At 38.8% G+C, this 18,513-nt stretch overlaps 1 protein-coding gene across 1 annotated transcript in view; it reads right to left on the bottom strand.

Annotated features, from left to right (window-relative positions):
• The window catches only part of LOC127433343 (serine/threonine-protein phosphatase 2A 55 kDa regulatory subunit B alpha isoform-like), a 38,521-nt gene extending 20,318 nt beyond the window's left edge, over positions 1–18,203 (bottom strand). The window contains exons 1-8 of the mRNA XM_051685156.1: positions 17,992–18,203; positions 13,319–13,449; positions 7,749–7,826; positions 4,032–4,129; positions 3,771–3,936; positions 1,012–1,124; positions 453–630; positions 103–267 (exon numbers count right to left, since the gene is read on the bottom strand). Coding sequence (XP_051541116.1) covers positions 103–267; positions 453–630; positions 1,012–1,124; positions 3,771–3,936; positions 4,032–4,129; positions 7,749–7,826; positions 13,319–13,325 — 805 coding nt within the window. The 5' untranslated portion in view covers positions 13,326–13,449; positions 17,992–18,203. The remainder of the gene's footprint in view (positions 1–102; positions 268–452; positions 631–1,011; positions 1,125–3,770; positions 3,937–4,031; positions 4,130–7,748; positions 7,827–13,318; positions 13,450–17,991) is intronic.
• Positions 18,204–18,513: the final 310 nt, after the last annotated feature.

Below are 18,513 nucleotides of genomic sequence, written 5' to 3'. Positions count from 1 at the left end.
TGAATTTTACCTTTAAGTAACAATAAAAAATTAAACTCAAAGGGAACATTTTTATGTTTTATTGGATTGATCTGCAAATGAAATTTCTGAACGAATACTCACATTTAGAGTGCTTGTCACAAAGTGCTGATGCACGCATGTCACACAGGCGAATGGTGCCCTTACTGCTGCTGTAGACAAAGGTGTTGCATTGGTGAGGATGGAACTCTGCAGCTGTGATCACCTCGGTCAGCTCCTCCATATTGGCTGGCTTTATGTCCACAATGTCTGGCACACAGTTAAAGCTTCTCAACAATCTAGACACAAGAAACCTCAATAGCCCACACACAATGCTTTCAGACAATTTCTGTTGTGCAAACTGAATATCATCTAAATAAAAACAAACAATTTTATATCTGCCAGCATTAGTTTAAACATATGTATTGCCTTTTCTGCCAACTTTTATCGGATACTGAAGCTGCGATCTGTGATCTCTAGGTGCCACAGATTGATGCGCAGGTCGTCTGCGGACAGATAGGTCTCATTGTCGCTGTTGACCGAGATGGAGTTGATGTGGTATGTGTGGGCGTTGGCAAAGACCCTCCGTGGACTGGCCTCCACCATGAGATCCATTGGCCTAAATACTGGCACCTGAACAAGAACAGAGTTAAACTTCACAGTTCTTTGCCACGAGAATAAAATAAAACATGTTTCTCCAGTTCCACAATGAAAATTACAGACAGGAGACTCAAGGAAGTCATAAACTAAGGCTAAGGTATTCTTTCTTTTTCCATGTGCAGCTCCTAGCGCATGGTCGAGTGCTCAGCCTTTCGAAGTGTACTCTTCTGACCACACATATAGGCTTTTATGTAAATTTAACAGCATTTTATGTTTAAAGGATATGTGAACAGGACCCATTGTTGAAATGCCAGCAAATCAGCCCTCAACACCGGTAAACGACACAACAATGTGCGATGTTCTTTACGTGTACTTGAGTGCAAAGTGTGGACAAGTGTGCGTGACTTTACTCACCCGTAGAGTTGTGATGGTAGCAGCATCTCTGTAGCGTCCGTCCTCCTCTTTAAGATTGTATCCCTCTGGTCTCTTGTCACGTTCACTGATCTTCCACAACTTTATAGTTTTATCTACAAACAAAAGTAATAGCTTTACTTTCAAATACAGGATCAGCCCTACAATTAAAACAAAAAAGAATTTCACCGGCAAAACAGATACAGTGAAGAAATATTCTCCTCTTATCTGGTAAATGTCATCTTGCAGTAAAAAGCAAAAGTATTTATATGAGTAATAAGTGCTAGCTTGACTTGCATAACAAATCGAGCTGACAATTCACCAAATTTATTTTTCCATGCCTAATCTATTGTCTCTGTCAAAAATATCTTTCTCCAGTTATGTGGGTGAATAGAAGACCAGAGTTAAGTCCTTTCAAGAGTCTCTATATAAATACACACTGGTTGTGTAACATCCGAGAGATCATATTTTTAGACAGCAGCGATACTGTTTCCGTGAGTCAGGGAAAAATGGATTTGGAGAATTTGCAGGGCTTAAACCAATCCCAGAGAAAAATTTACCAAATGCATGTCTAGTTGCAAATATATTCTGTACTGAGCACTGTATTGTATGGACTGTATACTTCAGTCTGTATAGTACAGGGTTTACCAACCGCTTAACCCCTGGCACATACATTTTATACTTGAAACACCTCATAGAAATTTCAAGTAATCTTCTAACCTTTCACTAAACAATGAATAATATATGTCTCAAGACCAGACTGAAGTTTTAGGTTTTAAACTTAGATTTATATAGATTTATATATATATATATATATATATATATATATATATATATATATATGCAGTATATATCTATTTATATCCATCTATATACAGTTTATATTTATATATATGGGCTATCAATCGATTAAAACTTTAAATCGAATTAATTACATGGCAATTATTTAAACAAATGAATCGCATATTTAAATATTTGCTAAAGCCCTCAAATAATTTATTCAATATATAATGATTAAATAATTATAGAGATATATTTAAATTATAAATATAATATATACATGGTTCATACAGCTTAAGAGTGAAATTCAAGCATTTTCAAGGTACCTTAATCATCTTTTTCAAACACCTCGAAGCTTTAAATATTATCCATCTAAAGATTAATTGACAAAAATGCAATGATAAAAAAAAAAAAGAAAAGTTTCCTCTGTGATTTCAAACATTGCCCAATCTATAAAAATAAAAGTTTCAAGAATCCCTTTAAACCCACAGACAGCTGAGACTGGAATCCTTAATATGATTACAACCAAAATCTTGCAATAACACACAGATACAGGCAGTAACCAGTTATCTATAGGGCGTGGATTACCATTGGGCAAAACAGATTCTGGTTACTGTAGTAACATAAATATCAAACAGATGTGTGTGTGTTCCACTTCAAATAACAGCAAAAATTCTACAACTGATATTTTGTCTCCAGCTATTTAAATAAAGGCTACTGTTTACTTGACTGCAAATATCAGACCGATTTGAAGAATAGTATGTTATTATTATCATGGGTGATTTCAGCTGTTCTGACAGCTAAAATATGTGTTTCAGATCATTGTACAGCCAGGCTGGGGCACACATTCAACTAGACCTTAGAGCATGTAACACTGCTTATCAAACTGGGTTTCTGCAAGTTTAAAAGAATCAAGTCATGTTTTCCACTTAATGAGTTCATGGAAGAATAATATTCATCAGAAATACATTTGTGTTAGTCATTAAAATTGGTAAAATGAACAACATAGGGAGGTGCATCAGTTTGGGGGAGAGAGAGAGAGAGAGAGAGAGAGAGACACACAGCCACGTTGTGTCTCTCTCTCCCAAATTGTTGCACCTGTCGGCCTTTTCAGGTCTCCCTCTGCCATCACTATAATGAGAGACAGGTGTTAATGATAATGACAGCCCAGGTGACGAGCCTTACCGCTCTCCCTCTCCCGCAGACAGACACATGACCACACCCCCACCCCACAATGCCATAAAATTTAAAAGTTGGGCAAAATATTCTGCTGTTTTTCAGCTGACTTTTTTATTAATAGGATCAAATGGGCAGATTCAGTTCATATCAAGCTTTATTGGCAAGATAAACTTAATTGTCCATTGCCAATGCATTATTAGACACTACACATGAACAGTATATATGAAACAAACTGAATTCTGAAAAGTTAAATTTGCTGAAGTTTGTTATCTCAAAAATATTATTTTCTCTGACTGCAGTTCAGTCTCTGTCGTGCACACGCTGGGTTTCGCTTTTGACACTGGTTCAGATGACAGTGAGTGAGCGTTTTCAGGTGATGCGAAGAGATAAGGCAACTTGCCTGCATCTTTCCCACACCTGGCTCACCACTTGTGGTTAAGGTCTCAATTCTCCATATAGTAAAACCGCTCCTGTGTTTATTATGACCAGGACATGTGTTGCAGATAATGAAGCGTGCACTGCTCCACAAAAATGTATGCCAATTTTAGCCACAGGAAGTGGGGAAAAACATTAGAAGTTTTAGGAAGTGGAAAAATTAAACAGATACTGCATCCATTGCATTAACATTAAAACACGTTAAATTTCCCAGCCCTAAAATATATATATGTATATCTTTTTTTTGGGGGTGGGGGGGGACCTGTACATTTATCTTCCATTTGCAAAATAACAAGAGGAGCTGATTGGTCTGTGTGCTTAAATTGACTGCAAGAATGTGCAACATAATGTCCCAATACTGTACTAACCATTTGTGGACAACAAAAATTGTGCAGCGTTCTTTTGTCGTAGCCAGCGAATCTTGTTAATCTTCTCTTCAATTTCCAAGCTCTTCAGGTAGTCAAACTCAGGCTCGTGGCTCTGAAATGTGCTGTAAACATTGTATTCACTACGGCACTGTGGCTGACTCTTGATCTGGAAGAAGAAAATAAAGTTTGAATGAGAAAAACATAAGGGAATAAACGCATATATAATTTTGGGGGTTACTATGGGATTGTAAATTCATGTACCTCGGTCTCTTGCTGAAAGATGACAACCCGACCGCCTTTGTCCCCTGTGGCTAGCAGCTCCCCTGAGTGGTTGAACTCCACAGTAGAGATGATATCAGCTGTTGGATGGGAAGAAAAATACATGCAAACAACATTTGTCAAATCTCTTCCACCATTGTACTCCTGAAAGATACAGATACATTATGCCAAACATGTCCTTTTGTATTGCTTGGAAGAAAGTCAAAGAGGTTTGAAACAACATGAGTGTGAGTACATGATGACAGAAACACCAAATTATGTCATAATTTAATCTAAGGTTTGCTTTAAACATATTTAGCATCAGGAAGTCAGACAGTCACTCTTGCCTTGACTGACTCAAACAAGATATTCTTTAAATATAAAAGGCACCCAAGAACACACATAGATGCATGCACATACATCTGTAACTTAGATTCCTGCCACAATATATGCTTCTGAGTCAGCTGTCTTGCTGTTTCCTGCCTCAGTCATAGAGGAGCTGCTGGAAGCACAGCAAGAAGCAGACTGACTCATACAAATTTAACTCTTTGTTAACCAGAAAAGCAGAAGAATGCAGGAGAAAAGAAAAAAGCAAGGGCCCTTTGTGTTAGCCTGACCCCCCGAGGGGCCAAAGCAGGGGCCAGAGCTTCTGTGCTTGTATTCGTGTGCAATCCTGAAAGAAAGCCACTGCATCAGGCCAGAAGGCTTTGAAAAAAAGAGGCCATCTAATATGAAACTAGCACAAGAGCCTTTAAATATACTAAAATGTTTTAAAGCAAAACAGTTCACTCATCAACCACATTGGCAATGCCCCCGGGCAGCTATTTTTCCCCATACTCATGAGCTGGTTCAGCTCATGTGCATCCACGTTAAAACAACAGAGTGCAGTAGTTCCCACCCACTTTTTTAAGTTCAGTTCTGAAGTTGCCTTTTTTTCCCCCCATTCAATTTTCCCATAGGGATATCATAAAATCCTTCATAAAAAAAGTTCTAATCAATGAACCAAACAGCTGCTAAATGAATAACAACATTACAAACTGTAATGTGAAGCAAAACAGTTTTTGGAAATCAGACAAAAAAAAAAAGTAAATAAAAAGTACAAGACAATCTCATGAAGTATTGCAAATGATAAAATGTAAATTAAAAACGTTAAAAAAACAAAGCTATCGATAGTAGTGTTGTCAAAAGTACCAGTACTTCGGTACCAAGCCGATACTAAAATTAAAAGGATGTAAAAGGATGTAAAGGATACCAGTGTTTCTGCAGTACCGATAGTACCAAGCACCGACTCAATCCGGTACCAGCAAGCAGTATGACTGACACACGACAGCTTTAAAATGCTTATTTTGTACACATGCTCTGTTGCTCCTTACACTGAAATGGACAATTTATCAAATTAAAATCGTGACGTCCTAGTGTGATTTATTAAACCGCTAAAGGCTACAATCTTAGTGGAAGAGATGTGTACTTTGAATGAATGTATAAATCCGACCACTAATACACTGGAAACATTGGGAATCATTCACGACACATTGATGAGATGACAGAGAAGAGCACTAATCTACTGTGAACCATGCAGCACATGTAAACAATATATTTACATAATTAAATCATAGCATTTGCAACTTGATCTCTCAACTTTATTTATATCGCATTTAAAACAACTGAGTTGACCAAAGTGCTTCACAATAATAACATTTAAAACATAACATTTCAAAATTACCACATACACAAACACCAGTAATCTAAAACACAAAATACAAACACTCCAAAACTGTGTCCTACATTTCATTTGTCAGACTCAAAGGTCAGTATAAAGAGATGAGATTTCAGACGTGACTTAAAAGTCTCCGTGTCGCAAACTGTTTATCCGGAAAGTGAAGCTTCAGGCAAAAAATACACGTCATAATAAAAGCACGTTTCAAAATATAAGCTGGAGCCCTGAAATTGTGACAGAAATGTATTACAACTGTATAGTAAAATGTATTATTCACTGTAATGATAATAATAAATAATAATAATAATATCCAAGCAATATATCACAAGTAAGACTGCTGTTGAATAAATGTTTGGCAAAAAAATGCAATGACATGTTGAAAAGTTATATTTTCACTTATTAAAAGTTTTAAGAATTTTGATGATGAAATTAAATTGAACTAAAACATGGAGTTCTGGAAAATAATAATAATAATAACAAGAAGGAAAACATGACTTGGTAAAGAATAAAACAGATTTCAGGAGGGTGCTACTTAAAAACACTTAAACAATGCATCCTTGATTGAGAAACACTTGAAGGAAACATGCATTTCTTTTAATTATTTACATTGAAATGTAACTTTTTAAATAGGCTAAACAGATGTTCAATAGCACACTGTCATATTAGCATACTTATGCTGTGGTACCGAAATTGGTATCGAGAGCCGTGAAATTTCACTGGTATCGATACCGACTACTGAAATTTTGGTACCGTGACAACACTATCAGATAGATACAAACATAAGTAGTGTGTCATCGAAGTGAGCGGTCACTGCAGAGCTCTTTTGCTGCACTTTGTTTGCTGAAATTCTCTGATTGGTGGCCTTTTCCCCTCAGGATCATAGGTAGTGTAGTTTTTGTAAAGAACTGTGCTATTAAACAGGTTTTTTCAAAATAGTCAAAGTCGACTGACAACCTCGGAGCTCATGGTAGGTCTGTTTTAAAAGGCTTAAATTATCGTTAATAATAAATTAGCCTAAGGAAAACATGAATGGGATTTTTACTTCAGGAAAACGAATGCTTTGTGCTTTATTGAAATATGAAAACAAGTGCTCCATGAAACAAATATATAGCCTATTCATATTGCATGCACTCGTGAATAAATTTGTAGTAATATCAGAAAGAACTCTGATGTTCTCTTCAAACAGTAATGTGTTATTAATGTGCAAGATTGCACAAAATGCTCTTGCTCAGCTGATCAGAACTTTTACACAGTGACGCTTATATACTGTAGGTACTACATAATGTAATTTAGATGCAGATGTGGTACTATGCACAGTGTACACTGGACAGAGCATGTATAATTTCTAAAAAGAAGCTTACAACAAAGTGCTCTGCATTGCAGAGAACTTAACATGAACATGAGTTTAGTGTCTAAATTTGGGAGATTAAGCTCTGATAGGTGTTCTTTGGATAAGACCTGAAGGATTATTGGAGAGCGAGGTCTGACGAATGAAAGGTCACATAATCCAACAACACATCCTGCCGTTTTGGCCGATGTTGACAGGAAACTACTTCCGTTACATCAAGCAGTTGCTTATTGTTAATAACAAAATTTGTATAGAATATGATCATTGATGATCAGAATACCAGTCCATCCAAGTATAGATATACCTCAAAATACAAAGCAGTATATGCAATTGTGTTCGTGAAAATCTAGTTTACTTGCTACTAAGTGCCTTAAACAAATATCTGAGTATCTATCAAAGACGTGATGTTATAAATCTGTCAAACTAGGACAAATCCAGCGATTATTTATTTCTTGGAAGCACTCATATCAAGAATTTAAATCCATTAACACATGATCTTCATGGTGTACTGGTAAATGCCCTGACTCCTTGCAGTTGCAGTCAGGCAATACAATTGGAGCTTGTAAGTTTTGTGTACAATATGTATGAGACGGTCAGTGAACAGACTCCCATGGGCATGCCATCATATGCTGACACTATTCGGGTGGGTACTCACCTTCGGCTACGTCATCATCAATCGCCCCTTTCACTTGCGAAAAGCACCATTGCACATCGTTGCCCCCGCCTCCGGCTCCTGAAACAAAAGCATGTTCAAGTTTTTGCAACACACACTTCAAGAAAAAATACATAACGTGGACAAGGGCACAATCTGAGGCCAAGCGTAAATGGTCATGAAAACCCAAAACTCATTTTTTTAGATGTTAGCTGACATATATACACATTGCACATCAATGAAAACAATTAAAGCACCAATTATGTTTATTGTTAAGAGTTGTGTTTTTTTTTTTTTTGCCATTTCATTCTTCCGGTTTAAAACCAAAATTTGCAACGTCATAAAATACGAGGTATACACTGATGAGCCAAAACAATATGACCACCTGCCTAATATGCAGTTGGTCCTCTGCATGCCGCCAAAACAGCGCCGATTTGCCGAGGCATGACTCAACAAGACCCCTGAAGGTGTCTTGTGGTATCTGGCACCAAGACATTAGCAGCAGATCCTTTAAGTCCTGTAAATTGCAAGGTGGAGCTGCTGTGGATCAGACTTGTTGGTCCAGCACATCCCACAGATGCTCATTCGGATTGAGATCTGGGGAATTTAAAGGCCAGGGCAACACCTTGAACTCTTCATCATGTTCCTCAAACCATTCCCGAACAATGTGTGGAGTGTGGCAGGGCGCATTATCCTTCTGAAAGAGGCCACTGCCATCAGACAATACCATTGCCATGAAAAGGTGTCTGCAACGATTTTTAGGTATGTGGCACGTGTCAAACTGATGTCCACATGAATGGCCGGACCCAGTGTTTCCCAACAGAACATTGCCCAGAGCATCACACTCCGTCCATCGGCTTGCCGTCTTCCCACAGTGCATCCTGGTGCAATCACTTACCCAGGTAAACTGAGCACACATACATGGCCGTCCATGTGATGTAAAAGAAAACGGGACTCACTGGACCAGGCAACCTTCTTCCACTGCTCCAAGGTCCAGTTCCGATGCTCGCGTGCCCATTGTAGGTGCTTTTGACAGTGGACTGGGGTCATCATAGGCACTCTGACTGGTCTGCAGCTACCGCAGCCCCATACACAGCAGGGTGCGATGCACTGTGTGTTGTGACACATTCCTCCTGTAACCATCATAAAAATGTTCTGTGACTTGTGCCACAGTACACTTTCTGTCGGTTCGGACCAGATGGGATAGTCTTCCTTGCCATCATGCATCGATGATCTTTGAGCACCCAACACCCTGTCTCCGGTTTGTGGTTTGTTCCTCGGACCACTGTCAGTAGGTACTCACCACTGCTGACCGGGAGCACCCCACAAGCCTTGCCTTTTTGGAGATACTCTGACCCAGTCTCTGGCCAAAACAATTTGGCCCTTGTCAAAGTCACTCAGGTCTTTACTCCTACTCATTTCTTCTGCTCATTTCTTCTGCATTCAAAACATTGACTTCAAGAACTGATTATTCGCTTACAATCTAATCTACCCAGACCTTGACATGTGGCCTTGTTAGGAGATGATCAATGTTATTCCTTTCACCTGTGTGTGGTCATAATGTTTTGGCTCATCTGTGTATGTGTAAACTCTGAGTTGTGGTCAGCAGTAGAGAAACACTTCCATCCAATTGCTGTGCTGCCTCATGCATTAGCTCGCATTACAGCAGAAAATTCAAAATGGCACGCAGACGTGAAAACGGTTCCTTGCCCAGATATGGGAGCGGACTTTTACACAGAATGGACCGCAGTCGATTACCGGACCGGAGCAAGCGAGTTTGTTAGCCGAAATTCTGCTACATGAAGCAGCTTAGAGACGCACATATTTAATTGCGTCTTCTCAGCAAGTCTCTGATCATGGACAGGATAACACGACAGCTTGTTTAAAAACAGAAGACAATGATTGAACAGAAATCTCACGTCAACTCTTTTTTTGGCTTCCTTTACATAGTGCGAAAGTTACCAGGATTTAGGCCTACAGGGTTTACTAGCACTCCGTCATCAAGACATCGAAGTTGAAATACTAGACAACTTCACATAGACAAAGTTAGTAAGCAATTTTATCACATTAAAGTCATATTAACAAAACGTATTGTTTAATTATTATGGCTGTACTTTTGAAACAATGTGTAGTTAATGTTTTGTGTACTGGACCCGTTTACTTTAACTATGTTCCTTACTGAACATTATTTTTTTCTTTAGAAAAAGTGTTTAAATTATTTTCTGTGGTAATCAACATTATGACACAAATGCTGACAATAGAGTTTAACTTGTATTAAACCAGAGACATTCCTTGTAAGAATATCTATGAATTTTTATTAGGTTTCTAAGCAGTCCTTGTTTTGGTGGCAATGCCTGCTTTCACTTCATTCTCAAAAGTTTGAACACAATTATTAAAACTTTGATTTGTAAATCATTTTCACTCTTCTCATGTTTAAAATGTATTGATATACAGCAAAGTGCCCCAAAACTCTTTTGTTTCTTCTCACATTTTGAAAGTCAGCCATTTCTATCATGAGTGAATTGTTGTGCTTGACCTCTTCCCACCCTCTATTCACCCACCTTTTTACATATTTTCACACCTGTTTTATGCCCCCCCCCCCCTTTTTTTTTAAAGTATACTCAGTAACTTGTCTTTGTCTCATCTTGGACTTGCACTGACACCTAGCGTGCTGGATGCAGCATCATTTAAAATCAATCGTTTTCAGTTTCAGATGTCATTCTAGAAATTTAGTATTCACAGTCAGACATGATTACTTAATGAGTAAAAGTGTCAAACAACAAGACGGTTATTGAGATTTAGCGAGTAGTATTAGGCTGGTCATGTGATTCTAACATGGCAGCCCCCATGTGCGGACCCTCTCCATGTGAAATAAAACAGCTTTTATAAAGTTACTGATATGATAGGAGTCTTCATTTTAATGTGAGTGGTCATGATTTTCTACATACACTGGTGGCCAAAAGTTTGGAATAATGTACAGATTTTGCTCTTAGGGAAAGAAATTGGTACTTTTATTCACCAAAGTGGCATTCAACTGATCACAATGTATAGTCAGGACATTAATAATGTGAAAAATTACTATTAAAATTTTTTTTTCAGAACTTCTTAAACTACTTCAAAGGGTTCTCATCAAAAAAATCCTCCACATGCAGCAATGACAGCTTTGCAGATCCTTGGCATTCTATCTGTCAGTTTGTCCAGATACTCAGGTGACATTTCAACCCACACTTCCTGTAGCACTTGCCATAGATGTGGCTGTCTTGTCGGACACTTTTCACGCACCTTACAGTCTAGCTCATCCCACAAAAGCTCAATGGGGTTAAGATCCATAACACTCTTTTCCAATTATCTGTTGTCCAATGTCTGTGTTTCTTTGCCCATTCTAACCTTTTCTATTTGTTTTTCTGTTTCAAAAGTTGCTTTTTCTTTGCAATTCTTCCCATAAGTCCAGCACCCCTGAGTCTTTTCTTTACTGTTGTACATGAAACTGGTGTTGAGCGGGTAGAATTCAATGAAGCTGTCAGCTGAGGACATGTGAGGTGTCTATTTCTCAAACTAGAGACTCTGATGTACTTATCCTCTTGTTTAGTTGTACATCTGACCTTCCACATCTCTTTCTGTCCTTGTTAGAGCATGTTGTCCTTTGTCTTTGAAGACTGTAGTGTACACCTTTGTATGAAATCTTCAATTTTTATTTTTTTTTTTGGCAATTTCAAGCATTGTATAACCTTCAATCCACAAAACAATGATTGACTGACGAGTTTCTAAAGAAAGCTGTTTCTTTTTTGCCATTTTTTTTTTTTTATCTAATATTGACCTTAAGACATGCCAGTCTATTGCATACTGTGGCAACTCAAAAACAAACACAAAGACAATGTTAAGCTTCATTTAATGAACCAAATAGCTTTCAGCTGTGTTTGATATAATGGCAAGTGATTTTCTAGTACCAGATTAGCAATTTAGCATGATTACTCAAGGATAAGGTGTTGGAGTGATGGCTGCTGGAAATGGGGCCTGTCTAGATTTGATCAAAAATGACTTTTTTCAAATAGTGCTGGTGCTGTTTTTTAAATCAGTAATGTCCTGACTGTACTTTGTGATCAGCTGAATGCCACTTTGGTGAATTAAAGTACCAATTTCCTTTCCGAAACAGCAAAATCTGTGCATTATTCCAAATGCCGCCAGTGTATACTGCAAAATTACAATTAATGTCTTTAGGAGTTAACATTTTTTAAATGAGGAAAAAATTATAATATTGAAAGATGGTAGAGGAAAAGATCTACAGTAAAAGCTAAGGAAATGAAGTAGAGAGCTTGCGACTCTTCACTATTGTCAGCCTCAAAAAGTTCCCTGCTTGGACAAACAGATCAACGACCTTGGAAGTACTCATAAAATATGACTAGCTCCACTCCCAACAATTCACATAATGACTGTATGATAGCGCTTGCGTCATTTTCTAATGATATACGGACTGCTGAAATCTCGAGAGGCAGCTCGAAACTGGTTGGATTTGTTCAAGAGACAAGTGACTGCAAGAGACCGAACAAACGCCCAACACATCTCTCCATTTGGGTGTGTATAATGTCCAAACGCCAAAACACGCTTAAATTGAGCTGAGTTTAGTCTTTTAGTGACCAAGTTAAGAAATAATTTGGCTTTTTTTTTTTTTTAACAACCACATGAGAAACATTATGTTAATTGAACTAAAGTTTTTCAGGAGGAAGGGTCTGATTTTTATAAATGTTTTAATATCTAAGTCTTTAAAATATATATAAAAATAAAAAGGCGCTAGTAAGAAATGTGTGTATCAGTGCAGGGCTGATATCACTTCAGTCAGTAGCATTTAACGGAATCGTCCCACCTTTAGTGTCACGGCTGTTCTCAAAGATTTCTGAAGAGCAACCATCTGTAAAAACATTTCAAACCCGAAGGCATCATCCAACTTTTTCATTTCACATCTTGGTGGTTTTAGCGGTTTAAAGTCACAGTGAGACGCGCGCGACGGCTCGTCAGCTGCACATGACTCTGCAGAAGCCGATTAAAGTTCGTTAGTTTGGGGAAGCTGATTGAACGAGGTCGATATGAAGAGCAGATTTATACATCAGGCCAGCTAAAATACACTCATGTGAAGAAGCAGGACATAATACTGACTGTCGATGGATTTTTATACACTCGATTTTAAAACAATCACGCAGCATGAGCGCGCATCTCAGCTAACAAACGATGAGGGGGTTACTCAGATACATTTACACCCATATGCAACTCATCACTTAAACATGGCTCCCAGTTATATTCAAGATCACAGAGAAGGGTCGGTATTTATAAAACACACGAAAATGATCGTGCCATTATAAGTGACTTCCGATCGAGATCAGTTTCGCTGATTTGCTGTCTAACTGGAGGGAAACGAGGCAGCTAACTGGCTTGGCTACTGTCAGTAGACCTCTAATGCTGATGATGGTTTCAGTACAATCAAGTCTCAGCATGCGATACACTTTAAGTAAGGGATCATATAAATAAAATCAGTTGATATTAACAGAGCGATTGAGCAGCTCATAAACTTGTTTAGTTACCTGCCATGGCGAGAGTGGCGATGTTGGACCCTAGTCTTGATAAGCAGTGTGAAGGCAGAGACCAGAACAAGAAGTCCAAGAGAGTCGCCGGAAATGCTGTTTTTCAAAATAAAAGCGCGTGGATATGTACACTGTGAAATGTGAAGGGGAGATCTTTAGTTAAATCCACCAAATATTAGATACAGAAATCAGTTTTAATTTATTTCTTTTGCATTCTCTGCATTAAACAATGTAAACAAATTGACATTGTGTAATTCACTAGGGGCCTCATCCAGTGAATTGGGTGCCCCCCCCCCCCCCTGGGCCTAATGAAAGTTGGCTTAGTGGGCCCCCCTCATCGCAGGGACCCCTTAACACACCTTTTCTGCCAATATATATTCATACATATGTCATTCATACACGTAGGCTCAACATTTGTTGAAGTGTCTACTGTAACTGTACATATAATTGAGTTTTTGCAATCTCAGAGATAAATACATAAATCAATCTGTCTTAACTCCATCTATCCATTATCTATAAATAACCTAAGTGATACATGATGTTGCAATCTTGGTAATGAAGTAAAGATAAAGGATGTCACTAGTACACAACTCCATTTTTAAGTGATTTAGTTAATATAATTATATCAGGACCATAACATTTATTGCTACATTAAACCAGTTCTATGACAGCCCTGATGTCAATCTTTAATTACCAAACTGCAATTGGGATATATTCACTTTATAGTGCTGTTCAGTCATGACGTCAATTTGTAGGCGAACGTCTCCGGTTACTCTTGTAACCTCGGTTCCCTGAGATGAGGGGAATGAGACAGTGCTGAACGCTTTGGGGAATTCCTTTTCCACAACCTAGTTGAAGCCTTTGTATCATAACGGCAATCTTATGATTTGCAATAGTGTTTGAGCCCCAACATTTTAGGCACGCATTTGCCCTATATAAGCGGGCGCTCACACACCATTACTTAAGAATTTTCTGACTGAGGACAAGAACGCATCACTCGTACATCGAAACTCTGAAGTAGAAGTGCAGCTAAGTTTGCAATGTCTTGTTCCCTTCATCTCAGGAAACAGAGGTTACAAGAGTAACCGGAGACGTTCCATATCGGTTCAGTTTATGAGACATTGCTGAATGCTTAGTCCCATCACACCACGCTACATAACTTAATACACTTGGATGCACGTACCAGGGTATAAAACATTTAGAAGAAAATGTATATACAGTCACAGGCCCGTCAGGTGGTGACTTAGTATAATACCTCTTTAGTGTGTATGAAAATGAATAACCCCACATGGTGAAAACCAGACGGGAAGTAAATCTTAGTCTGAGGATGTGTATGAGTCATATTATACACATTGTATAATTTAACCCCTTTGTACCAGAGGTAGGGAGGGAGGTTTTATAATTTTTTTGGAAGTGCTTGTGACTTCTAGTGGGAGTAAATTGGGTAGCGGCCTACATAGGCGACTGTTTTAAAATGTAACAGGTAGCCCGCCCGTGATAAGGGGCTCAAGATCACCTGCCGGGTGTTGGAGTAGTAAGTTCTCTAGACAGAGAGGACTCGTGAAGTGATGGATGCCACGTCTAGGTTATAAAACCTCGTGAACGTGTTTTGCAAAGAACATCCTGCTGCAAAGCATATATCCTGTAGGGATATACCATTTGTCCATTCCCATGAAGAGGCCATGCCTCTAGTTGAACGCGCTTTTATGCCAATAGGGCATCTCACAACCTGTGATTCATGAGCAAGGGCGATCGCATCAACGATCCAGTGAGATAGCCTTTGTTTGGAGACGGACATGCCTTTTGTGCATCCTCCATAACAAACAAAGAGCTGATCTGATAGTCTAAACTGGCGAGTGCGCTCTACATGCATGTGCAATGCCCGCACGGGGCATAATAAATGCCCTAACTGCTCCTCATCCAAATTAGATGGTGGAGAAGAGAAAGCTAGTAGGTGCACTATCTGAGCTCTAAAGGGTGTGGAAAGCACCTTAGGCACATAGCCTTTTTTGGGTTTGATGGTGGCTTTTGAAAGCCCAGGACCGAATTCCAGACATGAACTGTCAGCCAACAGCGCCTGTATATCGCCAACCTGTTTGACTGAGGCCAGAGCCAACAGCAGTGCCGTCTTTAAAGAGAGCACACGTAACTCAACAGATTCCAAAGGTCTGAACAGGGCTCGTGAGCACCCTCAGCACCAGACTCAAGTCCCATGTTGGAACCGTAGTATGGCGAGGGGGGTTCAAGCGCCCTGCTCCCCAAAGAAACTTTATGATCAGATCATGTCTGCCTATAGAGGAGCCAGCCTCTGGGGTGTGAAATGCTAAGATGGTTGCTACATACACCTTAAGCGTTGACGGAATAAGACCTGCATCCAACCGCTCTTGAAGAAATGTAAGGATCTTCATTATGAGGCAATTCACTGGGTGTTTGCTGCATAAAGAGCACCAATCCACAAACACACACCATTTTAGTGCATAGAGGCATCTCGTAGACGGTGCTCTAGCCTGCAAAATAGTGTTTATTACAGACTGAGCCAATTCTGGCTCGTTCGTTGTGCTCCGTTCAGGGGCCATACATGTAGGTTCCACAGCTCTGGCTGGGGGTGCCAAATCGTGCCATGCACTTGAGAGAGCAGATCCCTCCTTAGCGGTATTTCCTATGGATGTCCGCCTAATATCTCCATAATTTCCAGAAACCATAGTTGGTTGGGCCAATTCGGCGCAACCAACAGAACCATTTCCTTGTCCTCTCAGACTTTGCTGATGACAACATGGAGGAGATTTATAGGGGGAAATGCATATTTGTGTGTTGTCGGCCACTTGTGGGCCAAGGCGTCCACTCCCAGCGGGGCTTGGGACATGGAGTACCAAAGACGGCAGTGGGCTGTCTCTGTGAAAGCAAATAATCAGTCAAGTCGAGCCACTCAAAAGAGATTTGTTGGCTAGGGGAAAGTGTGCTTTTTGCCCAGTTGACATTGATACCCAGGCTGTTCAAATGGTGAAGTATTATGTCCCTGTGCTCGCATAGCAGAGCCTCTGATTGGGCCAGTAATAGCCAATTGTCAAGGTAATTTAGAATGCACATGCCATTCATCTTCAAAGGGGTGAGCGCCGCATTGACACATTTCGTGAACATGCAAGGTGCCAGAGACAATCCAAAGGAAAGGACTTTGAATTGATATGTCATCCCTTCTAACGCAAATCTCAAGAACAGCCTGTGGCGCAGTACAATTCGGATATCTATTGACGCAAACCAGTCCCGTGGGCGGATGTGCGATAAGATCTGTTTCTTAGTTAACATCTAGAATGGGTGTTTTGCCAGCACACGATTCAAGCGTCTCAGATCTAGGATCAGCCAAAGCCGCTGTCTTTCTTCGGAAAGAAAGGGTAGAAGCTGTAAAACCCTTTGCTGCCATGGCAGCTCAGAGCAAACTCTATCGCATCTTTTGCAGGGTGACTGTGAATTTCAAAGAGTTCCAATCATTCAAAACAGCTGTCAGTTAAGCCATTAACTGATTAGGCAGCAAGGTAGCAAGTCAGCTGCCTATGTTTTCGGATGCAGCCCAAGGTAAAAGCGCTTCACATGTGCTATAAGTAAATGTCTTATTCACTATGTACTGCATGTACAATTGGTTTGATTCTGTATTTTTTTAGTAAATGTGACTGCTAATGTGGACATGCAATCCATGGTTGCTGGACTACTGTGTGTACTGTTACATCTTTCTTTCTAATATATTAACAATTTCTTCATGTGAAGAAACTGCTATCTACCATTTAAAATACAATATTATTTTTAGTTTTGTGTAAAATTGAGTAAATATAGTGCTAAATAATTTTTTTTTTTTTTTGTACTTTAATGTGTTATTTACTATATTAAATTGTGTGATATATCGGCATTGTATCGGCCAATCGGCCACCCTGCTCTCTGGATATCGGCATCGACCATTAAAAAACCCATATTGGTCGACCACTGTAAATTACACAGTCATACCTCAAACGTCACTTCTGAAGCTGTATTGATTTATATACTTTAAATTTAAATAATGCACAGCTGCTTTAAAATTCACGTTTGAGGTTTGACTGTGTGTTATTTATGTTGTAGAACAAAACGTCCACGTTTCATCAAGTAATGTTTATCACAGGCATTATTTTACTCATAAATTCAAAAACCCCACAGGAGGTACACATGGTGAATTCTCTTCCGGGTTTTTGGACTACAAGCTGAACAGCTCTATTTAGTCCACTACTGCTTACATGATGTTTAAATGTTGTTTTTGAAGTTTGTTTAAAAAAAAATACAATAAATAAATTTAAAAAAAAAAAAAAAAATTAGTTAAGTGATAATTTGATCTAATATATAATACATCATATACATTAGCACTGCAATACAATATTTACTATATTAAAAAGAAAAGTGAGAAAGCAATATTTAAATAATTATCTTCCAAAATCACAATTAGTATAAAGTAGACTACAAGGTATTTCACAAAATAAATAAATCCTCAAATCAAATAAGACATATAATGAATACATGAAATCCACTAACAATTTTTTTTTTTTTTTTTTTTTTGGAAATCAAAATTCTGTTAATAATTTAATAGACGCTTTTAGTTTTATTTTGAAGGGAAATCGCGAGCTAGGGCCCTCTGTTGCGTCATATCCGCCTCTTACCTTTGCTTGCTGCTGATGATTTTTGGTATCAAAACTGTCCTGAGAACTTTTCCGGGTTTGTTTTACTGCAAACAGTTTGTCTAGGAATTAATGAAATTGCTATGGGAAAGAAGCCGTTTTCGGCATTCCTTTTGTTCACTCTGCAATCTTAAACTCTCCTGTCTTTATTCCTACTAGATTTCCTCCTCTCCGCTCTTTCCTCCAACACTCCTCACAATATTCAAAATGGCGCAACACCGCCCTGTACTGACGTCATTAACATAGTCCATTCACTAGAACGGGGTGGGTGGGGCAACTGTCTCAGTTGGGGCTGCTGGAGGGGTGCTGATGTAGCTATGATGATCAGAATAGCTTGTCACTGTGTGGGCGGCAATGGATATGGAAATTATACTCTAAACAACTGCGGAGCAACCAAACGCAATTTTTTTTACCTTAGCAGAAATGACTCAAAAAATGTAAGTCATCCCACAGAATTATGTCACTTGATTATTATTATTATTATTATGTAAAATGTAATTAATT

The sequence above is a fragment of the Myxocyprinus asiaticus genome, chromosome 43 (genome assembly GCF_019703515.2).
Source record: "Myxocyprinus asiaticus isolate MX2 ecotype Aquarium Trade chromosome 43, UBuf_Myxa_2, whole genome shotgun sequence".
Classification (NCBI taxonomy): Eukaryota; Metazoa; Chordata; class Actinopteri; order Cypriniformes; family Catostomidae; genus Myxocyprinus; species Myxocyprinus asiaticus.
The sequence above is the reverse complement of the archived record's forward strand: the minus strand, read 5'-3'. Positions and strand labels throughout refer to the sequence as shown.